Source organism: Ranitomeya imitator, chromosome 9 (genome assembly GCF_032444005.1).
Source record: "Ranitomeya imitator isolate aRanImi1 chromosome 9, aRanImi1.pri, whole genome shotgun sequence".
NCBI classification, from domain to species: Eukaryota; Metazoa; Chordata; class Amphibia; order Anura; family Dendrobatidae; genus Ranitomeya; species Ranitomeya imitator.
In genome coordinates, this window is record NC_091290.1 from 41,064,934 (window position 1) to 41,091,623 (window position 26,690).

Below are 26,690 nucleotides of genomic sequence, written 5' to 3' on the forward strand. Positions count from 1 at the left end.
TCCCACCGAAACAAGGTGTACGCAGTCGGGACAGTCCTGTCTCTAGTATTAAAACCTTACCGTGTGTCAACCAACTTCAATATAAATAAGGGCACAGCAGGATAATCTTCTGCTAATAAAACAGTGAAATTCTAAAAACTATAACTGGCAGTTCAGTACGTTATATGTTGTGGGAATCAGGGTCTCTGTCTCTGCATTATGCTGCTCTCACATTGGGTTGCAAAAACCTGATAACAGATTCCCTTTAAAGAGTAAGCATCCTTTTAATTTTTTCCCCCCATAAATCAATAATAAACCATGAAAATACGCAACTTTGTAATATATTTTATTATATAACTCTTGTTTGTCCTCCTGGACTGATCATTCATGTCGGCCTGAAGCTCCTCCGTCGAGTTTTATAAGCACCAACTGTCAGATCCTCTCTCAGTAAAGCAAATCTTCACCAAATAAATATTTTGTCTCTGAATTGACAGTGAAAGATCAGTCCAAGAGGAGAAAGAAGCAGATTTCTCTGATAAGATCCACTATAAAGTTGCTTATCTTCATATGTACTATTGATTTATGGGGGGGGGGGATTCCACCCTTGGTTCCTTACCTGTATGGCTTGAACTAGCCGGTTACTGAGCTCCAGTGCCGCTGAAGCTGTGGAGGTGCCAAACGAAGCTGCCCCTCTCTGCAAGCCCCGAATAATGCGCCCGTCCTTCCTGTACTGTTCAATGGGCAACCAGAAAAGGTCTCGCACACCATGAACTAAAACAGTAACAGATATTAGTATCTTTAACACTACGGCAGACATCTTTACCCACCAACAGACGGAATAATATTCATCTTTGCATAACAAACGTGACATTAAGTGGAATCGGCAGTACCAGAGTCTCGTCATTTTCATTGTTTTTACAAGTTTCCCGATCAACTTTGTAACTTACCCGTTATTAAAAAATCCTCGTCATACTCAAGAACGGAGGGATTTTTAATCATATTGTTTACGGCTTGTTACCTAGGTTATCGGCCACCACTGGAGTCTGGCCGGGATCTCAGGAGCACAAGTGTCAGCTCCCGATCCCGGCCAGCGTTCCCTTGGATGCTGCAGACTTGGAGAGCACCGCCGATCAAAGATATGTGCCACTACGTAGTCATTCTGAGGCATACTGTAAGTCACCGTACTCCCTTTTCATATGCATTACATAGGAAAAAAGAAAAAAAAAGGATGCAGATGCATCATCCCGGCATATGCCAAAAAGGCGCCCTACTGAGATACTACGATGAGCTCTACTGTTGTATATACTTATGAATAGCGCCCCATCATGATCAGCAATGCTACTTACACAGCTGTACAACAGAATGCATGGGTCCTACTCCTCCCAGGATCCCGGGCAGCTGATTTTTGCGGATGTCTGTCAGCCACTCATTAAGAGCATAAGAGAAAACCTTGTCGGCCCCAAGCAACCTGTGGGGATGAGGAGAAAGACAGTATAAATACCTATTTGTCTTGGGTCATTGTTCAACCATTATGCTGTGAACCTGCCATCATCTCCAGTTTATTATCTTTTATGGTGGGACGGTATGACCAGACTTGTCTGAGACGTTCTACCTGCTGGCGACCCCGGCATCTCTTCTCATTAGTAAAGGTACCGTTGCACTAAACGACTTACCAACGATCACGACCAGCGATACGACCTGGCTGTGATCGTTGGTAAGTCGTTGTGTGGTCGCTGGAGAGAGCTGTCACACAGACAGCTCTCTCCAGCGACCATCGATGCCGAAGTCCCCGGATAACCAGGGTAGACATCGGGTTACTAAGCGCAGGGCCGCACTTAGTAACCCGATATTTACCCTGGTTACCAATGTAAAAAAAAAAAAAAAAACACATACTCACATTCTGATGTCTGTCACGTCCCCCGCCGTCAGCTTCCCGCACTGACTGTGTCGGCCGGCCGTAAAGCAGAGCACAGCGGTGACGTCACCGCTGTGCTCTGCTTTACGGCCGACGCTGACAGTCAGTGCAGGGAAGCTGACGGCGGGGGACGTGACAGACATCAGAATGTGAGTATGTGTTTTTTTTTTTTTTTTTACGCTTAGTAACCCGATGTTTACCCTGGTTACCAGTGAACACATCGCTGGATCGGCGTCACACACGCCGATCCAGCGATGACAGCGGGTGATCAGCGACCAAAAAATGGTCCTGATCATTCCCCAACGACCAACAATCTCCCAGCAGGGGCCTGATCGTTGGTCGCTGTCACACATAACGAGATCGTTAGCGGGATCGTTGCTACGTCACCAAAAGCGTGACGTTGCAACGATATCGTTAACGATATCGTCATGTGTGACGGTACCTTAAGCCTGGTGTCATCATCATCTCGGACCCCTACTAATCACAAGATGTAGCAGGAGGTTTGCAGGGCACGGATTACTGACGTCATCTGGACCAGACTGGTGCGAATATTTTTGCTTAATTCTTACTGCAACTATTTTTGGCCATTTTAATACAGACTTTCATTTTAATCATCTGAATTTAGATAAAGTTTGTAAACTATTATTAAAATTAATAAAAGGCATACATGTAAGCACCCCTGGCGGGGCACTCCGCAGGCACGATCCCAGCTGGCACACATTGAGTACGACTCGGGCTGAACCGCCGCATTACAACCACAGGAAAGAAAACATTTCCTGCACGGCTCCTTCACATCTAAAACCATGATCAGAGAGGTGGGTTTCCCCCAGTACAAGGGCAGATCTAAAAACAGCCTGTTGTTACATCTAGTTTTCTTTCTTCTGAAGCTTTTCATTCTTATAGTTTCCTACTATTTAACCCCTTCATGACCCAGTCTATTTTGACCCGGACGTTTTTTTGCAATTCGGACAAGTGTCCCTTTATGAGGTAATAACTCAGGAACGCTTTAACGGATCCTAGCGGTTCTGAGATTGTTTTTAGTGACATATTGGGCTTCATGGTAGTGGTAAATTTAGGTCGATAATTTTTGTGTTTATTTGTGAAAAAACGGAAATTTGGCAAAAATTTTGAAAATGTCAAAATTTTCAAATTTTCCATTTCTATTCTGTTAAACCAGAGAGTTATGTGACATAAAATAGTTAAAAAATAACATTTTCCACATGTTTACTTTACATCAGCACAATTTTGGAAACAAAACTTTTGCTAGGAATTTACAAGGCTTAAAATTTTACCAGTGATTTCTGATTTTTACAGCAAAATTTACAAAACCATTTTTTTTAGGGACCACCTCACATTTGAAGTCAGTGACCCCATTTTGGAAACTAGACCCCCCCCCCCCAAGGAACTTATCTAGATGCATAGTGAGCACTTTAAACCACCCAGGGGCTTCACAAATTGATCAGTAAAAATGAAAAAGTATTTTTTCATTTTCATATGGGCAACACGATAAAATGGATCCTAAAATTTTTTGGGCAATTTCTCCTGAGTACACCGATACCTCACATGTGAGGGTAAACCACTGTTTGGGCGCACGGCAGGGCTCAGAAGGGAAGGAGCGCCATTTGACTTTTTGAATGAAAAATTAGCTCCAATCGTTAGCGGACACCATGTCGCGTTTGGAGAGCCCCTGTGTGCCTAAACATTGGAGCTCGACCATAAGTGACCCCATTTTGGAAACTAGACCCCCCAAGGAACTAATCTGGATGTGTGGTGAGCACTTTGAACCCCCAAGTGCTTCACAGAAGTTTAGAACGCAGAGCCGTGAAAATAAAAAATCATTTTTCTTTCCTCAAAAATTATTTTTAAGCCTGCAATTTTTATTTTCAGAAGGGTGACATGAGAAATTGGACCCCAAAAGTTGTTGTCCAGTTTGTTCTGAGTACGCTGATACCCCATATATGGGGGGGAACCACTGTTTGGGCGCACGTCGGGGTTCGGAAGGGAGGGAGCAACAGTTGACTTTTTGAACGCAAGATTGGCTGGAATCAATGGTGGCACCATGTCGCGTTTGGAGACCCCTGATGTGCCTAAACAGTGGAAACCCCTCAAATCTAACTCCAACACTAACCCCCCCACACCCCTAACCCTAATCCCAACTCTAGCCATAATCCTAATCACAACCCTAACCTCAATACACCCCTAACTCTAATCCCAACTGTAGCCATAACCCTAACCACAACCCTAACCCCAACACACCCTAATCCCAACACTAACCCCAACACAGGCCATGTGCCCACGTTGCTGATTTGTGTGCGGATTTTTCCGCACCGTTTTTGAAAAATCTGCATGTAAAACGCACTGCGTGTTACCTGCGGATTTCCAGTGTTTTTTGTGCGGATTTCACCAGCGGATTCCTATACAGGAACAGGTGGAAAACGCTGCAGAATCCACACAAAGAATTGACATGCTGCGGAAAATACCGAGGGGTATTATCCGCACCATGGGCACAGCGGATTTGTTTTTCAATAGGTTTATATGGTACTGTAAACGTGATGGAAAACTGCTACGAATCTGCAGCGGCCAATCCGCTGCGGATCCGCAGCCAAATCCGCACCATGTGCACATAGCCTAATTCTAACCGTAACCCCAACCCTAATTGCAACCCTAACCGCAACCCTAACCAGAGTTCTAACCCTAACCCTAGTTTTAACCCTAACCCTAATGGAAAAATAAAAATAAATATATTTTCTTTATTTTACTATGTTCCCTACCTATGGGGGTGATAAAAAAAAATAGTAAATAAACGCCCCCCTTTATTTTGATCACTGTGATATGATCTATCACAGTCATCAAAATGAATCTGCCTGCTGTTGGGCGCCGCCATCTTCCAAAATGGCGGGCGCTTGTGCAGTGCGCCCGCCATTTTGGAAGATGGCGGCGCCCAACGGACACAGGGAGGGACACGGAGGTCGGTAAATATGGGGGGGTGGGATCAGAGCAGGGGGGGGATCGGAGCACGGGGGGAGTGGACAGGAGGACGGAGAGGGGAGCAGATGACAGGACGGAGGGGAGGAGATCGGTGGCGGTGGCAGATCGTGGTCTCCAGCCAAGGCCAATGATATTGCAGCATCGGCCATGGCTGGATTGTAATATTTCACCAATTTTCATTGGTGAAATAGTACGATTGCTCTGATTGAAAAAGTGAAACGTCACTTTCAACAGCCAATCAGAGCGAAGCCACCCCCCGCTCCCCTCCCCGGGCTGAAGTACCACTCCCCCTGTCCCTGCAGGTCGGGTGAAATTTCAGTTAACCCTTTCACCTGATCTGCAGGAACGCGATCCTGCCATGACGCCACGTAGGCGTCACAGGTCAGATTGGCACCGACTTTCATGATGCCTACGTGGCGTCACAGGTCGGGAAAGGGTTAACATTGAAGGTAAAATAATATATCCTAATGAATCTATTATCTGTCATTCTCTGAGTTTGCACAGAGGCGCAGGGTCCCTCTGGTTAGGAGCCATGCTATGGTGCGCTATTATGCAGATTTTTTCCAGGCAGGTAGTTGCTATCTATTTGCCTGTCCTAACCAGCAGTGACACAGAGCAGTCACTGACCACTCCTGGCAGCGATTCAGCTGCTCATCGTCAACACAGCAGCTCTTCCGGTCCACTCTGTTGATGGGGTGTGAGTGCCAGCATCATGCTGACTGACAGACACCTTCTCGCAGTTAGGCAGCGGGGAGCTGGCTGTCAATCAGCATAAAGTCAGCAGTCACGCCTGTCAACTGATCAGAGTGGAAAAGAAGCTGCTGCTCTCTCGACGTGACGTCAGTGGACGATACTGAATCGCCAGCAGGAGGGGTTTGTGACCACTCTGCCGGCAGAGATCGGCTCTGCGCACAACAGGGCTTATTAGGTTTTAGGTCCATAGTAGAAAAAAAAAAGTCTTGAATAAATCCTCTAATGATCGCCCTGTTCCCATCAATTTTATTGCTCTGTGTAAACAGGTGCTCGATAAGCCAAAACCGTCCCATCTAAATGACCCTTATATTTTTTTTAATCCATAGGCAACAATCACAAAGAAGTCACATTTTGTGATTCCAGTACTTTGAACTGGGGCACATTGTTTTGCAGGAAGATACAAGAGGCGCAGCTTGGAGGTGCTAAGTAGTGATGAGTGAACGTGCTCCGATAACGTCTTACCCGAGCATCTGGGAGTGCTCGTATATTATGTTAGAGGGCCCCCACCTGCATGATTTGCAGCGGTTAGACAGCCTGAACAAATGTGGGGATTGCTTAAACAGGCAATTCCAATGTGTTTAGGTTGTCTAAAAGCAGTAAATCATGCAACCGCAGGGACCTGGACATAATGTACGAGCACTCCCAGATGCTCGGATAACACCCAAGGATGCTCGATCATCACTAGTGTTAAGTAATAGGCTGCAAAACATTATATAAATACACACCAGTAGCAGCTGATCGTACATACTACAGATAAGCTGGAGATTGCATTTACCCGTGTCTGCAGTACAGTCTCTTCAGTTTTAATTCAGAGCAGTTTAACTGGGCCAGTCCTATTAATATTCCTGCAAACGTGCCCTGCAAAGAAAGAAAGAATACGAATGAAGTATGACGAACAGTAGGTTCTCTCTCCATAATAAACACGATCCATCAGTCTACAGATAGACCAGCGATCCCCAATATGGATGCACAGTCAGCTCATACAGGCTTTGTGCTTGTTTTAACAACATGTGTATCTGAAATCGAGAACTATCTGACTGCATTCTTAGCACAGCAGGTAAACCACCAGCTGAACCGCAAACAGCACAGAAGGAAATCCCTGCTATGTGAAGCAGCACTTACCACCTGCTCTGTGGTAACATGTTTGCCTTGATAATCCAGCCAGATTGGCACCTCTGATGTGAAGCGAAATTCTCTAAAGAAAAAAAGAAATAGGCATGATGCTCTAAGAGCTGCAAAGTTAAGACAGCTGTCTGTTCACACCATCGCATGATTTACCTCCATCCATAGTGGTAATCTGCAGGTAAATGCAGTTTAAAAATATGCAACAGCCTAAACAGAAGTGCAGCTGCAGGGAGAAACAAAAGCTGCATTCTCCCTGTAGCCGCTCACTGCCATCCATAGTGTCGACCTTCTATAAGAAATACACTCCTGGTTCGGGTCCGTTTTATTTCTTTGGTCTCACCTGAAGTAAATCGGCTGATCGGACGCGGAGCTGTGAGACGATGTGTCTTCCTCATTGGAGTCCAAGGAGTTCTGCAGCCCTGCTTCACAATCTGAGGCACTTGGTTTCCGCAGGTTTTCCATCCGAGATGCTGGGCGTGGAATAGATATTAGTAACAGGGACAAGAACTTAATTTATTTTGCAGGAAATCCTAATGCAAGGAGTTCTTACCATCTGAGCCAAGCTCCATAGCTAACACAGGCTGGATACCAGCGGCCAAACTGGTGAAGAAGTCTTTCAAAAAGAAGAGCGCATCCTGTTGGAATATTAATATCAGAAGGACAAATGAGTGGGAGGTTAAAGCTCAGCAAGCTCCACAACGAGGCCCGGATTTCATACCAACCTGATCAATGTTTAGGCGAAGAGGCATTAAGGACATTCGAAGGCAGCACTCGGGCCCCCCTAATCCGGCCTCGGGGCGCACATGAAGGGCTTTTATAGTAAGCTTAAGGAAAAATAACAAAAGGGGGGTATTAAATATAAGCTGAACTTCTTACACTAGATGTTCTGACTTTAATGGGTTCTTCCCTTCTCAGCCTGTCACATAGTTCGCTGTGCTTGAGATTTCTCGACCCCGTTCATTTCTATGGGAAGTATGCAAACAATGTAGCTTAGCCGCACTCAGCTGCTTCCATAGTCTCCTGTGATCTGCGCCTGGACGGAGTTATAACTGATGAATTTGGGCCTAGGTATTAATGAGGCTGCTGCAATCTTAAAAGGGGTTTTCCACTTTATCAAAATTGGTCCCCAAACCCTTTTATACATGTCGAATAACAAACAGAGAAGGTTCACCCCGCTTGCAGGGACCTGTGCCATCACTCCATCTTGTGTATTGGCTGCAGCACACATCACCACTGCACACAATCACTGATCTCAACGAGGCAGAGACTCTGATTCCAGAGATGTGTCACTTACAGGGCTGCTTAGTATAGTACTTTTGATAAAATCAGTTTTATCAACAAGAGATTATCACTAGAGGACTAGTAAACCTGCTGCCATGTAGTCCTCTGTATGCATGATCTTTGAATAACCCCACCCCCACCACTGATTGGCAGCTTTCTGCCTATGCATAGAGTACACAGAAAGTAGCCAATCAGTGCTGTGGGCGGGGTTATATAGAGCTCAGCATTCAGAAAACTGCTAGATCTGCAGCAGAGAAAATAGTGATTTCAATCAAAACTACAGCAAGCAGCCCAATAAGTGACACAGCACTGGAATCACGGTCTCTGCCCCTACACAATGCTGCTTTCAGATGGGGCAGCAAAAACCTGGAGACAGATTCTCTTGAAGCGCCTATAGGGAAATAACTTTTCTATTTCGGTTTTACTAATTATGAAGATTTGCCAGAAGTTTAATTTTATTATTCATCTACAATCCTTGTCCGGCCAGGATATATTCAGTGCGGTCTCATTCACCTGAGCCTTACCATATTTGAGTGTGCCCGCCTCGGCATCTTTTCACTGGTGTATAAGTACAAAAACTTGTTGATATGGGAAGATGTCAGACGGTCTCTAATCTCCAGTTCTTGGACTATAAAGACTTGACGAGCAAGAGGGACTTCTGCCACTTCATCTACTTGGAGCTTTTCTGCCTCGGCCTCTGACGGTGCCGGGTAAGACTCGTGCTGGAAGCTTACCTACGAGAAGATACGGAAACACAAGATAGTGACCATGGATGATTGGGTGCATTCTATACGAAATATAAAAACTAGTCGTAGAATGGAGACACATCAGTATCAGTCTATAGAGATCATCTGGTGACCACCACCGCAGGTCTACAGGCAAAGCCAAATCATCAGACTGCAAGGAATATGCAAAGAATATGCATGAAGAAATGCTACAAAAATAAATGCTAACTTTGGTCAACTGGATCTCCATCAAAATGTCATGGATCCTGCCATTTCCCCCTTGTGTTCTCCAGGTGTTTTGTGGACGGTTTGTCACAGAGGATCGAGATGGAGAACCCCGGGCACTCGGCATACTTGCTCTTGCTCTGTAAAGCCAAGGGAAAAGCATTACAGTGTTAGAGACCAAGAAGAAAACATATCCCTAGAGGTTGGCATTCAACCAGTAAGACAAGAAGCCACCTCATTCACTGCCATTGTCAGGGATACAAGCTCCCGTTCTCAACCTCCAGCATAAGGCTCTGTTCACACATCTGTGTTTTTTTCCTTATTGGACAACACAAGGACCCACTGAGTTAAATGGATCCAATCGGACTTCCCGTTAAAATGATGGATCCGAGAACAAGATTGGTGAGGCTCAGAGCATGCCTGATTTTGAGGACGTACTCTGGTCTACCGTAAAAAAAAAATCAAAAAAATCAGACAGCACACCGACACTTCACACTGATATGTAAATGCAGGGTAGGAGCACACAACCGTTCTCTCTACATCTGAGATAAACGATCAAATCTTTCCAAACTGATTAGAGTTTGATCAGAGTGGCACCAGTTATTCTCGGACGTGGTGAGCGTGGTCTGACGTTTTTTTCATGGACCCATAGACTTGCAATGGATCAAAATTGGGCATGTCTCCGAAAAAATAGGACATCGGCACAGCCCCATAGAATATCATGGGTACATGTGCTATCCGTTAAAACCGCAGATAGGACTTGTGTGAGATAATCGGTCATACCTATATGTGTAATGCAGTTCTCCACCACATCTCTCAATTCTCAGCTTAAACTTATTAGAACATATTTGTGACCACAGAAAACTCACCAATAATGGCTCAAATGGGGCACAAATATCATATGGATACTGAGACGCTGCAGATTCCGGAGTATACCTCATGTCCTACAGGTTTCTGATTTGTTGCTGAACTTTAAAGCAGTTTTCAAACCTTTACAAACCAAAATGCAATCTGCAGAAAGTCCACAGCAGATCTGCTCGTCTGAATCCTCCCTCACACTCTAGCTGAATTATACTATGCACAGACGATTACGAGTCCAAAAATCAAAGGTGTTGTCCACTGTTGGAGCCATTTTGTTTTTTATTAAATGCATGTAATTGGGGATTTAAAAAAATAAATAAATAAAAATCTTTTTTTGTATTTGGGTCTCATCCAAAATGTTGCACCTTTTTTCCTCCTATAGCCTTTGTGTTGCTCTACATGTTGTTGGCTGCAGAATGAGGTAACTGAGAATCTGTCAGATTTCAGACTTTTAGTCTAAGGCCAGAAAAGCCCTTTAAGGCCAGTGTACATCTGCACACCATGCTATGTGTACAGCTAAGTGTCACAAGGCTTCCCATTGGTGTCAGCAGACATTCATTGCTTCACTTCCCCAATGGAGGAGCTGTAGGATAGCGGACTGCTTGGTGTCCTACTAGCAGGACTCCCGGTGATCAGGGTATCTTCTCCTTACCTTGGTGACTGAGCCCTTGCAGAGTTTGGCCGGCTGCTGCCAAAATCCTTCCCTCCATATAAGTGCCATACAACAGAGATCTCTCTTAAGACTATACGTGTCTCTGGCACAGGAAATTTGGCTGGAGGCTTCAGTAAGTCGGTGCTGCCGAGTGGGCGAGAAAAGTGTCCATCCTTCACCAAAATTGGGCTATCCACTAGTTTTCTCACAACAGGTTCTCCATCTTTGGGCTGGAAAAAAAATATAACGGGTTTATGCACCTGATACTATAAACAATCCACCTATCCTAGAAATGTAAGATTTCCAACGTGTTTAATGGAAAACCGTGGTGCCGTACTCACCGGCACGCCAATCCCAGGGGCATCAAGAATGCAGAAGTCATCTGTGTCCGTCAGCTCACTATCTCCACTGGTGTCTGATCCTCCGAGACTCTCCTGTGATAAATGGGAGTCGGAGGGTGGAACGGATGGGTGGATCGTTGCAATTCTGTTCGCAGAGGAAACTTCTTCAGGAAAAAGGTAGACAGAAACGGGGGAATTCTGACGAAGAAACGGCTCTCCTGTATAGAAAGGGAAACAGGAGACGTGTGGAAAGATGTAGACCAGCGTTCGGAAGGAGCATTTAGAGGAGTTCTCCGGTGAAAACAAGTTATTAACAATCTATAGAATAGGTGATAACTTGATGATCGGTGGAGGTCCAACTGCTGGGACCGGCAGAATGGGGAATTCTTATCCCCTAAAGAATGGAGTGGCAATGCGCATGCTAGACCTGCGCTCCATTCATTCCCTATTGGGCTGTGCTCGGCTTTTTCCGGCAGCTCCATAGAGAATGAATGGTGTTATGATCCGGTGAGCTTGGAGCCGCATGAAACTGTCTCTGGAGTTGGTGGAAACTATACTGACCGCAAATCCTAAACTAACACCCCAACTAGAAGTAGCCGTGGGGTGTGCCTAACAAATCCTAGACACCTCGACACAGCCTGAGGACTAAATACCCCTATAGATGGAAATAGGAATTCTACCTTGCCTCAGAGCAGAACCCCAAAGGATAGGCAGCCCCCCACAAATATTGACTGTGAGTAGTAGAGGAAAGACACACGCAGGCAAAAAACAGGATTTAGCAAAAGAGGCCACTCTAGCTAAATAGGAAAGGATAGGACAGAATACTAAGCGGTCAGTATTAAAACCCTTCCAAAAATATCCACAGCAGATAATACAAAAATTTCCACAAACCTAACTAAAGACGTGGAACGTATATCTGCAACTCCTGAGAATCCAACAAGACTGAGTAAATACAGACACAATCTAAGCTGGACAAGAAAAAACAAACGAATAGCACAGAATTATAAAGCACACAGCATGTGTGCCCAAGAAACAAAAACCAGCCACTTATCTTTAGCTGATTTAGCAGCAAGGCAAGAGGAACAAGACAGAGATCCAAATCCTCCCAAAACCATGGACAACTGGCAAGGACTAATGAATCCTGCAAACCTAAATACCCCAGTCAGAACTGCAATCAGTAGATACACCTGACCAGGACTGCAACCCAAGGGCAACTGCATTACCACCTATAACCACCGGAGGGAACCCACAAGCAGAATTCACAACAGAATGGGTTGGTGTTTGGGCATCAGGCATACAAGCTCCATTTGGTACGGGGATAAAGATGTCCCGTTCGGAATAGAAAAGCCCCATTTTGTCGATCAAGTTCTAGCTGTCAGACACCCAGAGACCCTTAAGTTACCACCTATCTAGTTTTCACTGGAGAACCCCCGTAACTTTATTTCACAGGAGTTACAGAAACAGAGAAGCAATGGGGACAACCTCTTCAATCATTCTCCACCTGGAAATGGTGGTCGCCTCGGCGGGCAGTTCGAGGACCAGTATCTATCAATTGTGAATGCTCATTGAGCAGTATGCGTTTTCTGTCAAATGTTTCCTCTAAGTGTGGACGTGCGGAGGAGTCACCAACACCAGACATACCCGTCTCCGAGTGCTCTTTGCTGCTCCTTCCCGTGTCTATGAGGGCATCAGTCAGGTCTCCCTGGTTAATTTGAGCAGTCTCCGCAGGAAAACATGGAGGTAGTGAAGATGTTCCTTCTGGAGGCTGAGAGAAACAAACATTATTAATAAAATCTGATTATTCAGGTATTTTTTTTTTTAGAGTTATTGTACATTTTTTCTGGTATAAATCACAATCTGCTCTCTTGTAAGCACTATTTATGTATATAGTAAAAACGGAGGGTGGTCGTCGGGGGCCCACTGAGGTGGTCTACCTGAACTGCACAACTATATGTGGTAGTATTAGGTAATGAAAGATACACTACCGTTCAAAAACTTAAGGTCACTTAGAAATTTCCTTATTTTTGAAAGAAAAGCACAGTTTTTTTCCAATTAAGCTAACATTAAATGATTCAGAAATACACTCTATACACTGTTAATGTGGTAAATGACTATTCTAGCTGCAAATGTCTGGTTTGTAATGCTATATCTTCATAGGTGTATAGAGGCCCATTTCCAACAACCATCACTGCAGTATTCTTATGGTACTTTGCGTTTACCAACTGTGTAAGAAGGCTAATGGATGGTTAGAATACCCTTGAAAACCCTTGTGCAAGTATGTTAGCACAGCTGAAAACAGTTTGGCTGATTAGAGAAAATATAAACCTGACCTTCCTTTGAGCTAGTTGAGAATCTGAAGCATTACATTTGTTGGTTCCATTAAACTCTCAAAATGGCCAAAAAAAAAGAACTTTCATGTGAAACTCGACAGTCTATTCTTGTTCTTAGAAATGAAAGCTTTTCCATGGGAGAAATTGCCAAGAAACTGAAGATATCCTTCAACGGTGTGTACTACGCCCTTCAGAGGAAAGCACAAACAGGCTCTAACCAGAGTAGAATGAAAAGTGGGACGCCCCACTGCACAACTGAGCAACAAGACAAGTACATTAGAGTCTGTAGTGTGAGAAATCAACGCCTCACAGGTCCTCAACTGGCAGCTTCATTATATAGTACACGCAAAACACCAGTGTCAACGTCTACAGTGAAGAGGCGACTTCGGATGCTGGCCTTCAGGGCCAAAGAAAAAGCCATATCTGAGACTGGCTAATAAAAGGAAAAGATTAATATGGGCAAAAGAACACAGACATTGGACAGAGGAAGATTGGAAAAAAGTGTTATGGACAGAGGAATCCAAGTTTGAGGTGTTTAGATCACACAGTGTTTGGATCACACAGAAGAACATTTGTGAGATGCAGAACAACTGAAAAGATGCTAGAAGAGTGACGCCATCTGTCAAGCATGGTGGAGGTAATGTGATGGTCTGGGGTTGCTTTGGTGCTGGTAAAGTGGCTTTCCCAAATTGTTCACAAAAAGTGCCCATCAAGCCAAACCAACTTGTGGAGGGGCTTCTGGAAGCATGGGGTGAAATTTCTCCAGATTACTTCAGAAAATTAACTGCTAGAATGCCAAAGACTGCAATGCTGTAATTGCTGCAAAGGGAGCATTCTTTGACGAAAGCAAAGTTTGAAGGAGAAAATTATTATTTCAAATAAGTCTTTTTTTCGAACCTTGTCAATGTCTGGACTAGATTTTCAATTTGTTTGGCAACTCATTTGATTAATAAAAGTATGAGTGTTCATGGAAAACACAAAATTGTCCGGGTGACCCTAAACTTTTGAACGGTAGTGTATATCTGAGTATTTCCCCTTTATAAACTATTAAACTGTATAAGTTAGTTGGAAGAATTTATCATCTATCCAAAGAATAAGTGATAACTTCTAGACCACCATTACGTACAGAGATGATGTCTCTGGCAGCCCCATAAAGAATGGTTGGAGTGGCGGTCGAGTATGTGTACTGACACACCACGCTCTGACGATCGCAATCAGACTCCCTCCGATCTAGATTCTATATACGGGAATACCCCTTTAACTCTGAGAAATCAGAGTCGGAATTTTAGGGATATACTGCCAACAACCATATATTTCACATGATTAGCTCACATATTGATAAGCATCAACTTAAAGGGAGTGTTCTCAAGTTTGAAAGCTAACCCTTATTCACTAGATAGGGGACAACTTTCTGATCGCTGGGGGTCCTAGTCATTCAGAGTACTGGGGCACTGAAGAGCCCCGTGAGAATGAAGTGGTGATTGATCGTACTCACTGCCGCTCCATTCATTCTAATGGGAGTACCAGAGACCAGGCGAGAACATGCATCTCCGGAAAGCCTATTAAGAATTAATGATCGACCACGGCTCCATTCACACAGGGCTCTTCAGTGCCCCGGTTCTTGGCACCCCAGCGATGGTAATGTTTCCCCTATACAGTGAATAAGGGTTAACTATCTAAATTGAGAACCCCAATTTGCACCATACATCCAATCTTTTTTTTTTTTTTTTAGAAATAATTTCCGATTTACAGTAAAAAAAAAAAAAAAAACTTCTGAAGTACAGAACAAGTAAATATTGGGAGTTTTTAGGAAATGAAAAACTTTTAAAAATAAAATGATGCAATACACACACCATTCGGTATGAATGTCTGATAGATCACGGATGATGTCTGCAGCAGCTGATAAATGGACAGATCGCTTGGTATAGGAGGTTGCTCGGTTTGCTGGCAGCGGGCAGGCAAGTGGCGGGATCACTACTTCTGCCAAACTGGTTCTGCATAATGAATTCCTTTTGAAAAGGGAGGAACTGAAAACTCCGGAATGTGAAAATAAATACAAAATTCCATTATTCTCAGAGACCATGGCGGTGGTCTTACACATCTGGAGCCCCCGGTATAGTGATATAATGGGTATACAGCATTACACCAGCTGCAATATATCACAAAAACAAGCAGTAACGCACATGTCACCATGACAAGGAAAACATACAAACCATCCAAAGGTTTTTAAACTGGTGCAAATACTAATGAAAGGTGACCGACTAATAACACGCTGACATGGCAGCTCCCACTGCGGCTGTCATCCAGGCTTCAACATGCCGAGAAGTCCAGAAAAAACGTGACCACTTCAATTAAGAGGAACCTGATGTTCTTTGAAACGGAGCTGCAATTAGGATAGATTAAAAACTAAACAAATGCCACTCCCCCACCCCCGGACTGAAAATACGTACATGAACGTATAGTGTGAAGGTATGTAGGCAGCGGAAGTGGGGATTTATGGCCTCAAGACACTCACCCCAACAGCAGGATCTGCTCTTTAACCCCTTCCTGACATAGGACATACTAGGTCATATGTCAAGCCCCTCCCCACCTTTGATGCAGGCTCATGAGCTGAGCCTGCATCTTTTCTGGCAGATAACGGCGGTATTACACAGCCATCACCAGCGTCTAACAGCAGCGCGTGGAGCCAAGCTAAGCCTGCTGCTGTTAACCACTTAAGTGCTGCTGTCAATCTCCGACAGCAGCATTAACGGCACACGGGTTGTGGGATAGGTGCTGCTCCATGTACCCATCAGTCCCCCCAGCTTGTGGCTGGCGTTCATAGGAGAACGTGAATTTTACTAGACTGAAATAATGTGGTATTGCAGATTGTAGCCTAAGGGTATGTGCACACGATGCAGATTTAGTGCAGTTCTGCAGCGTTTTTTTCTGCAGCAGAAACGCTGCAGAACTGCACTGTGATTTAAAGTACAATGTAAATCAATGTAAAAAAAAAAAAAGTTGTGCAGATGGTGCAGAAAAATCTGCACAGAAACGCTGCAGATTTCAGAGAAGTGCATGTCACTTCTTTTGTGCAGTTCTGCAGCGTTTCTGCACCCCTCCATTATAGAAATCTGCAGTGGTAAAAACTGCACAAAATCCGCATAAATTCTGCACAAAAAATGCACTAAAACCGCTTGAGATGCAGATTCAGTGCAGAAAATTCTGCACCACATTTCCCGCGTGTGCACATAGCCTAAGTGATAGCACGATCAGTTTTAAGTTCACCATAAAATATACTAATAATAAAAGTTTAAAAAACGAATAGAAAGAAAATAAAAATTTTTCCCCCATTGAAAACAAACAAATAATTATAAAAAAACAAACAAACACACATATTTGCAATGCGGTGTCAGTAAAAGTCCTGTCAATATATAAATTTAATTAACCTAATCGTAAAATGATAAAACGAAAAAAGAAAATGTCAAATTGCATTTTTTTCTGTCACTGCAGCCCCACTAAAAATAAAGAAACAAACAAGTGGTCAAGTTAACTTACAGTATATACAAAAAAAAAGAATGTGAATAATGAAGTATTCACAGATCAATATATTATCCTTCTACAAAATGTCACACTTGCATTGATAAAAGTAAAATATTTTTTTAGATATTACTGTACTTAAAAAAAAAAAATCACATTAAATATAAACAGGAAAATACAATACATAAAAACAGACAAACGTAGGCAAGGGTATACAATAGTACAGACATCCTTATGGGTAAATATGTTACCTGTATTATGCCCGTGATTAGGTCTTTTTTTTTATTATAATTATATGCTTTAATAGTTATAGAAATGATCTGTTACATCTAATTATACATACTGAATATATACGGTAATACTGACAGCAATCTAAGCTGCCATTATTTTATACCTGCGCCTACGTATGTCCGTTTTAGGTCTTATTTCCTGGTTTCTATTTAATATTATTTATATGTGATTTTTTTAAGTAATATTTAATTATTTTTTCTATTTAAGTGAGGCAAATTTTTTAAAGAAAGAAGTGATCAAAACATCGAATATACCCCCAAAATGGTATGAATATAAACATCATCGTGTCACATGAAAATCAAGACCCTTTTCTTTTTTTTTTTTTTTGTAACGAAGTTTAATTTTTTTCTCTGAATACAAAAACAAAACTACCATAATATAAGTTAGTATCGCTGTGATCGTACTGACCATAATATTGAAAAAAAATTAAAAATAAAAACCTAAACAATTCTGGAATTTTGCAATTTCACCATACTTGGAATTTTTCTTTCTTGTTTTCCAGTATCTTGAATGTTAAAATGAATGGTGTTATTCAAAATGACAGGTCGTGTTGAGAAATACAAGCCCTCAAATGGCTAGGCCAAAGGAACAATAAAAAAAGTTAATGCTGTGAACAAAAAAAAAAAGTGTTAAAAAAAAACAGCTGAAAATTGCCCAATTCGGGGTTAGAGGATGCTCTTATAGGAACTGGACCATCAAGTCATCGAAGCCTTCAAAAAGAACCTGAAGACCCACCTCTTCCGACAAGCCTACAACCTGCAGTAACCACTGATCGACCAAACCAGCTCTACCCTCACCTACTGTATCCTCACCCATCCCTTGTAGACTGTGAGCCCTCGCGGGCAGGGTCCTCTCCTCCTTTACCAGTTATGACTTGTATTGTTCAAGATTATTGTACTTGTTTATTATGTATACCCCTCCTCACATGTAAAGCGCCATGGAATAAATGGCACTATAATAATAAATAATAATAATAAGTACCCTAAATAAACTGTATTCAGTCCAGGATTCATATGAAATAATGGGGAGGGTGGTGTGCCCAATACTGGCATCCAGACCCGTGCATTTCATACACCCTGGCAAGGAGTGGCATCATACCTAATGTCCAAGTAGAAAGGATTTTTAAAGATCTTTAAAAAAAAAAAAAATGTTCTCGTAGCAAAACAAACAAGAAGCTGCAGAAGAGCCTGAAGTCTGGATTTACTGACGATGTTACACACCCATTACGCTGATCAGATGCACTGCGGTTCTGCAGGAGGCTCTGCTCCTTGTCCATGTGTCAGTCTGGGCGACACTCAAATTCAGATTTACCAGTGGTACAGACAGGAAAAATAATATTTGGCAAAGTGGAAGAATTTTAAACGGAGGCAGGTGGTGTGTGAGATGTTATTAGCATGACATCAGTGCCAGCCACTAATCATTCCCAATGGAGATTGTATTCCTCTGACATCACCGCAGCAGCAGGGAGTTATTCCCCACGGAGACCGGATCTCTTTTATCCATCACAACCTTCAGCTTTGCTGAACTGGATCAGCGGATGGAAAGTGTTTTATACCGCGTCTAATGGTGCCCGCACATCTTAGATCGCTGCCAATCAGACACTCGCTCGGAGGACGGCGATCTCCCCGAACTTTCCATACACACACACACTCAAATTACTTATTGGTTTTCAATGGGGAGAGGCGAGTCACACCTATGCGTCTAGAGAGCAATCGTCAAGGGTTAAAAATCCAACAAGCTTGATACCTCGGATTATGTGAGGGGAGAGGCGGGAGGCCCCCCATACACATCAGATCAGGGGTCTTAGACATGTGGGTGGTATACGGCCACTGTGGCTCAGACAATCTAGTCCAGCGAGCCAGGAGCCCACCGACCTCAGCGCTTCCATTCAACTGAAATGTGTTGTGGTGCAGAGCCCAACGCTCCGCACCGCAGTGCCTGCCACCGGCCAATCAGAGGCCAGCAGCTGACGTCGGCGACATGGCGGCACATGACATTATTACTAAGCGCCTCGTCTGCGGAGGAGGAGGAAGATGATGGTCCTTCCCAAGGAAGCGAGGTCAGGAGAGAAAGTGTGTGTGTGTGTGTGTGTGTGTGTGTGTGTGTGTGTGTGTGTGTGTGTGTGCGCGCGCGCGCGTGTGCTGAAAGAGCAGCAGAATGGGGACATTGTTACAAGAAGAGGACAAGAATGGGGAGATTACTATAACATGGGACCAGGATGGGAGACATTATTATTACAGGACAGGGGACATTATCATCACAGGACAGGGGACATTATTACAGGAAAGGGGACATTATTATTACAGGACAGGGGACATTACTACAGGGCAGGGGACATTACTACAGGGCAGGGGACATTACAGGACAGGAAGCATTATAACAGGACAGGAGACATTACTACAGGACAGGGGACATTATTAAAGGACAGGGGACATTATTACAGGACAGGGGACATTATTACAGGACAGGAGACATTACTACAGGACAGGGGACATTATTACAGGACAGGGGCATTATAACAGGACAGGAGACATTACTACAGGACAGGGGACATTATTACAGGACAGGGGACATTATTACAGGACAGGGGACATTATTACAGGACAGGGGACATTACTACAGGACAGGGGACATTACTACAGGACAGGAGACATTACTACAGGACAGGGGACATTATTATAGGACAGGGGACATTATTATAGGACAGGGGACATTACTACATGGCAGGGGACATTATTACAGGGCAGGGGACATTACAGGACAGGAAGCATTATAACAGGACAGGAGACATTACTACAGGACAGGAGACATTACTACAGGACAGGAGACATTACTACAGGACAGGGGACATTATTATAGGACAGGGGACATTATTATAGGACAGGGGACATTACTACATGGCAGGGGACATTATTACAGGGCAGGGGACATTACAGGACAGGGGCATTATTACAGGACGGGGCACTATTACAGGACAGGAAGCATTATAACAGGACAGGGGGCATTACTACAGGACAGGGGACATTACTACAGGAGAGGGGACATTACTACAGGACAGGAGACATTATTACAGGAGAGGGGGCATTATTACAGGACAGGAGACATTACTACAGGACAGGGGACATTACTACAGGACAGGGGACATTATTACAGGACAGGGGACATTATTACAGGACAGGGGACATTATTACAGGACAGGAAGCATTATAACAGGACAGGGGACATTACTACAGGAGAGGGGACATTACTACAGGACAGGGGACATTATTACAGGACAGGGGACATTATTACAGGACAGGGGACATTACTACAGGCCAGGGGACATTACTACAGGACAGGGGACATTACTACATGGCAGGGGACATTATTACAGGGCAGGGGACATTACAGGACAGGGGGCATTATTACAGGACGGGGCACTATTACAGGACAGGAAGCATTATAACAGGACAGGGGACATTACTACAGGACAGGGGACATTATTACAGGACAGGGAACATTACTACAGGAGAGGGGACATTACTACAGGAGAGGGGACATTACTACAGGACAGGAGACATTATTACAGGACAGGGGACATTATTACAGGACAGGGGACATTATTACAGGAGAGGGGACATTACTACAGGACAGGAGACATTATTACAGGAGAGGGGGCATTATTACAGGACAGGAGACATTATTACAGGACAGGAGACATTACTACAGGACAGGGGACAATACTACAGGACAGGGGACATTATTACAGGACAGGGGACATTATTACAGGACAGGGGACATTATTACAGGACAGGAAGCATTATAACAGGACAGGGGACATTACTACAGGAGAGGGGACATTACTACAGGACAGGAGACATTATTACAGGACAGGGGACATTATTACAGGACAGGGGACATTATTACAGGAGAGGGGACATTACTACAGGACAGGGGGCATTATTACAGGACAGGGGGCATTATTACAGGACAGGAGACATTATTACAGGACAGGAGACATTATTACAAGACGGGACATTACTACAGGACAGGGGACATTACTACAGGACAGGAGACATTAGGACATTAGTACAGGACAGGGGGCATTATTAGAGGACAGGGGGCATTATTACAGGACAGGGGGCATTACAGGACAGGCGACATTACAGGACAGGGGACATTAAAGGACAGAGGACATTATTACAGGACAGGGGACATTATTACAGGACAGGGGACATTATTACAGGACAGGAGACATTACAACAGGACAGGAGACATTAGTACAGGACAGGGGACATTACGACAGGAAACATTAGGACATTAGTACAGGACAGGGGACATTATTACAGGATGGGGCATTACTACAGGACAGGAGACATTACTACAGGACAGGGGACATTATTACAGGACAGGGGACATTACTACAGGACAGGGGACATTATTACAGGACAGGGGACATTACTACAGGACAGGGGACATTACTACAGGACAGGGGACATTATTACAGGACAGGGGACATTACTACTGGACAGGGGACATTATTACAGGACAGGGGACATTATTACAGGACAGGGGACATTATTACAGGACAGGAAGCATTATAACAGGACAGGGGACATAACTACAGGACAGGGGACATTACTACAGGACAGGGGACATTACTACATGGCAGGGGACATTATTACAGGGCAGGGGGCATTATTACAGGACGGGGCACTATTACAGGACAGGAAGCATTATAACAGGACAGGGGGCATTACTACAGGACAGGGGACATTATTACAGGACAGGGAACATTACTACAGGAGAGGGGACATTACTACAGGAGAGGGGACATTACTACAGGACAGGGGGCATTATTACAGGACAGGGGGCATTATTACAGGACAGAGGGCATTATTACAGGACAGGAGACATTACTACAGGACAGGGGACATTATAGGACAGGGGACATTATTACAGGACAGGGGACATTATTACAGGACAGGAAGCATTATAACAGGACAGGGGACATTACTACAGGAGAGGGGACATTACTACAGGAGAGGGGACATTACTACAGGACAGGAGACATTATTACAGGACAGGGGACATTATTACAGGAGAGGGGACATTACTACAGGACAGGAGACATTATTACAGGAGAGGGGGCATTATTACAGGACAGGAGACATTATTACAGGACAGGAGACATTACTACAGGACAGGGGACAATACTACAGGACAGGGGACATTATTACAGGACAGGGGACATTATTACAGGACAGGGGACATTATTACAGGACAGGAAGCATTATAACAGGACAGGGGACATTACTACAGGAGAGGGGACATTACTACAGGACAGGAGACATTATTACAGGACAGGGGACATTATTACAGGACAGGGGACATTATTACAGGAGAGGGGACATTACTACAGGACAGGGGGCATTATTACAGGACAGGGGGCATTATTACAGGACAGGAGACATTATTACAGGACAGGAGACATTATTACAAGACGGGACATTACTACAGGACAGGGGACATTACTACAGGACAGGAGACATTAGGACATTAGTACAGGACAGGGGGCATTATTAGAGGACAGGGGGCATTATTACAGGACAGGGGGCATTACAGGACAGGCGACATTACAGGACAGGGGACATTAAAGGACAGAGGACATTATTACAGGACAGGGGACATTATTACAGGACAGGGGACATTATTACAGGACAGGAGACATTACAACAGGACAGGAGACATTAGTACAGGACAGGGGACATTACGACAGGAAACATTAGGACATTAGTACAGGACAGGGGACATTATTACAGGATGGGGCATTACTACAGGACAGGAGACATTACTACAGGACAGGGGACATTATTACAGGACAGGGGACATTACTACAGGACAGGGGACATTATTACAGGACAGGGGACATTACTACAGGACAGGGGACATTACTACAGGACAGGGGACATTATTACAGGACAGGGGACATTACTACTGGACAGGGGACATTATTACAGGACAGGGGACATTATTACAGGACAGGGGACATTATTACAGGACAGGAAGCATTATAACAGGACAGGGGACATAACTACAGGACAGGGGACATTACTACAGGACAGGGGACATTACTACATGGCAGGGGACATTATTACAGGGCAGGGGGCATTATTACAGGACGGGGCACTATTACAGGACAGGAAGCATTATAACAGGACAGGGGGCATTACTACAGGACAGGGGACATTATTACAGGACAGGGAACATTACTACAGGAGAGGGGACATTACTACAGGAGAGGGGACATTACTACAGGACAGGGGGCATTATTACAGGACAGGGGGCATTATTACAGGACAGAGGGCATTATTACAGGACAGGAGACATTACTACAGGACAGGGGACATTATAGGACAGGGGACATTATTACAGGACAGGGGACATTATTACAGGACAGGAAGCATTATAACAGGACAGGGGACATTACTACAGGACAGGGGACATTACTACAGGACAGGGGACATTACTACATGGCAGGGGACATTATTACAGGGCAGGGGACATTACAGGACAGGGGGCATTATTACAGGACGGGGCACTATTACAGGACAGGAAGCATTATAACAGGACAGGGGACATTACTACAGGACAGGGGACATTATTACAGGACAGGGAACATTACTACAGGAGAGGGGACATTACTACAGGAGAGGGGACATTACTACAGGACAGGAGACATTATTACAGGACAGGGGACATTATTACAGGACAGGGGACATTATTACAGGAGAGGGGACATTACTACAGGACAGGAGACATTATTACAGGAGAGGGGGCATTATTACAGGACAGGAGACATTACTACAGGACAGGGGACATTACTACAGGACAGGGGACATTATTACAGGACAGGGGACATTATTACAGGAGAGGGGACATTACTACAGGACAGGAGACATTATTACAGGAGAGGGGGCATTATTACAGGACAGGAGACATTACTACAGGACAGGGGACAATACTACAGGACGGGACATTACTACAGGACAGGGGACATTACTACAGGACAGGGGACATTACTACAGGGCAGGGGACATTATTACAGGGCAGGGGACATTACAGGACAGGGGGCATTATTACAGGACGGGGCACTATTACAGGACAGGAAGCATTATAACAGGACAGGGGACATTACTACAGGACAGGGGACATTATTACAGGACACGAAGCATTATAACAGGACAGGGGACATTACTACAGGAGAGGGGACATTACTGCAGGACAGGAGACATTATTACAGGACAGGGGACATTATTACAGGAGAGGGGACATTACTACAGGACAGGGGGCATTATTACAGGACAGGGGACATTACTACAGGACAGGAGACATTAGGACATTAATACAGGACAGGGGACATTATTACAGGACAGGGGACATTATTACAGGACAGGGGACATTATTACAGGACAGGGGACATTACTACAGGACAGGAGACATTAGGACATTAGTACAGGACAGGGGACATTATTACAGGACAGGGGACATTATTACAGGACAGGGGACATTACTACAGGACAGGGGACATTACTACAGGGCAGGGGACATTACAGGACAGGAAGCATTATAACAGGACAGGAGACATTACTACAGGACAGGAGACATTACTACAGGACAGGGGACATTATTATAGGACAGGGGACATTATTACAGGACAGGGGACATAATTACAGGACAGGAAGCATTATAACAGGACAGGGGACATTACTACAGGATAGGGGACATTACTACAGGACAGGGGACATTACTACATGGCAGGGGACATTATTACAGGGCAGGGGACATTACAGGACAGGGGGCATTATTACAGGACGGGGCACTATTACAGGACAGGAAGCATTATAACAGGGCAGGGGGCATTACTACAGGACAGGGGACATTATTACAGGACAGGGAACATTATTACAGGACAGGGGACATTATTACAGGACAGGGGACATTATTACAGGAGAGGGGACATTACTACAGGACAGGAGACATTATTACAGGAGAGGGGGCATTATTACAGGACAGGAGGCATTACTACAGGACAGGGGACATTACTACAGGACAGGGGACATTATTACAGGACAGGGGACATTATTACAGGACAGGAAGCATTATAACAGGACAGGGGACATTACTACAGGAGAGGGGACATTACTACAGGACAGGAGACATTATTACAGGACAGGGGACATTATTACAGGAGAGGGGACATTACTACAGGACAGGGGGCATTATTACAGGACAGGGGGCATTATTACAGTACAGGAGACATTACTACAGGACAGGGGACATTATTACAGGACAGGAAGCATTATAACAGGACAGGGGACATTACTACAGGACAGGGGACATTACTACAGGACAGGGGACATTACTACATGGCAGGGGACATTATTACAGGGCAGGGGACATTACAGGACAGGGGGCATTATTACAGGACGGGGCACTATTACAGGACAGGAAGCATTATAACAGGACAGGGGACATTACTACAGGACAGGGGACATTATTACAGGACAGGGAACATTACTACAGGAGAGGGGACATTACTACAGGACAGGAGACATTATTACAGGACAGGGGACATTATTACAGGGCAGGGGACATTACAGGACAGGGGGCATTATTACAGGACGGGGCACTATTACAGGACAGGAAGCATTATAACAGGACAGGGGGCATTACTACAGGACAGGGGACATTATTACAGGACAGGGAACATTACTACAGGAGAGGGGACATTACTACAGGACAGGAGACATTATTACAGGACAGGGGACATTATTACAGGACAGGGGACATTATTACAGGACAGGGGACATTATTACAGGAGAGGGGACATTACTACAGGACAGGAGACATTATTACAGGAGAGGGGGCATTATTACAGGACAGGAGACATTACTACAGGACAGGGGACATTACTACAGGACAGGGGACATTACTACAGGACAGGGGACATTATTACAGGACAGGGGACATTATTACAGGACAGGAAGCATTATAACAGGAGAGGGGACATTACTACAGGAGAGGGGACATTACTACAGGACAGGAGACATTATTACAGGACAGGGGACATTATTACAGGAGAGGGGACATTACTACAGGACAGGGGGCATTATTACAGGACAGGGGGCATTATTACAGGACAGGAGACCTTACTACAGGACAGGGGACATTATTACAGGACAGGAAGCATTATAACAGGACAGGGGACATTACTACAGGACAGGGGACATTACTACAGGACAGGGGACATTACTACAGGACAGGGGACATTACTACAGGACAGGGGACATTACTACATGGCAGGGGACATTATTACAGGGCAGGGGACATTACAGGACAGGGGGCATTATTACAGGACGGGGCACTATTACAGGACAGGAAGCATTATAACAGGACAGGGGACATTACTACAGGACAGGGGACATTATTACAGGACAGGGAACATTACTACAGGAGAGGGGACATTACTACAGGAGAGGGGACATTATTACAGGACAGGGGACATTATTACAGGACAGGGGACATTATTACAGGAGAGGGGACATTACTACAGGACAGGAGACATTATTACAGGAGAGGGGGCATTATTACAGGACAGGAGACATTATTACAGGACAGGGGACATTACTACAGGAGAGGGGACATTACTACAGGACAGGGGAC

General features: G+C 44.5%; 1 protein-coding gene across 1 annotated transcript in view; it reads right to left on the minus strand.

The window, feature by feature from the left end:
- ATG2A (autophagy related 2A) overlaps nt 1–26,690 on the minus strand; it is a 173,575-nt gene that overhangs the window by 1,771 nt on the left and 145,114 nt on the right. Inside the window, exons 29-40 of the mRNA XM_069738813.1 lie at nt 12,487–12,610; nt 10,846–11,063; nt 10,505–10,734; nt 8,996–9,131; nt 8,566–8,775; nt 7,483–7,584; nt 7,311–7,395; nt 7,101–7,230; nt 6,758–6,830; nt 6,411–6,493; nt 1,326–1,447; nt 596–750 (exon numbers count right to left, since the gene is read on the minus strand). Of these exons, the coding sequence (XP_069594914.1) occupies nt 596–750; nt 1,326–1,447; nt 6,411–6,493; nt 6,758–6,830; nt 7,101–7,230; nt 7,311–7,395; nt 7,483–7,584; nt 8,566–8,775; nt 8,996–9,131; nt 10,505–10,734; nt 10,846–11,063; nt 12,487–12,610 (1,668 nt within the window). The remainder of the gene's footprint in view (nt 1–595; nt 751–1,325; nt 1,448–6,410; nt 6,494–6,757; nt 6,831–7,100; nt 7,231–7,310; nt 7,396–7,482; nt 7,585–8,565; nt 8,776–8,995; nt 9,132–10,504; nt 10,735–10,845; nt 11,064–12,486; nt 12,611–26,690) is intronic.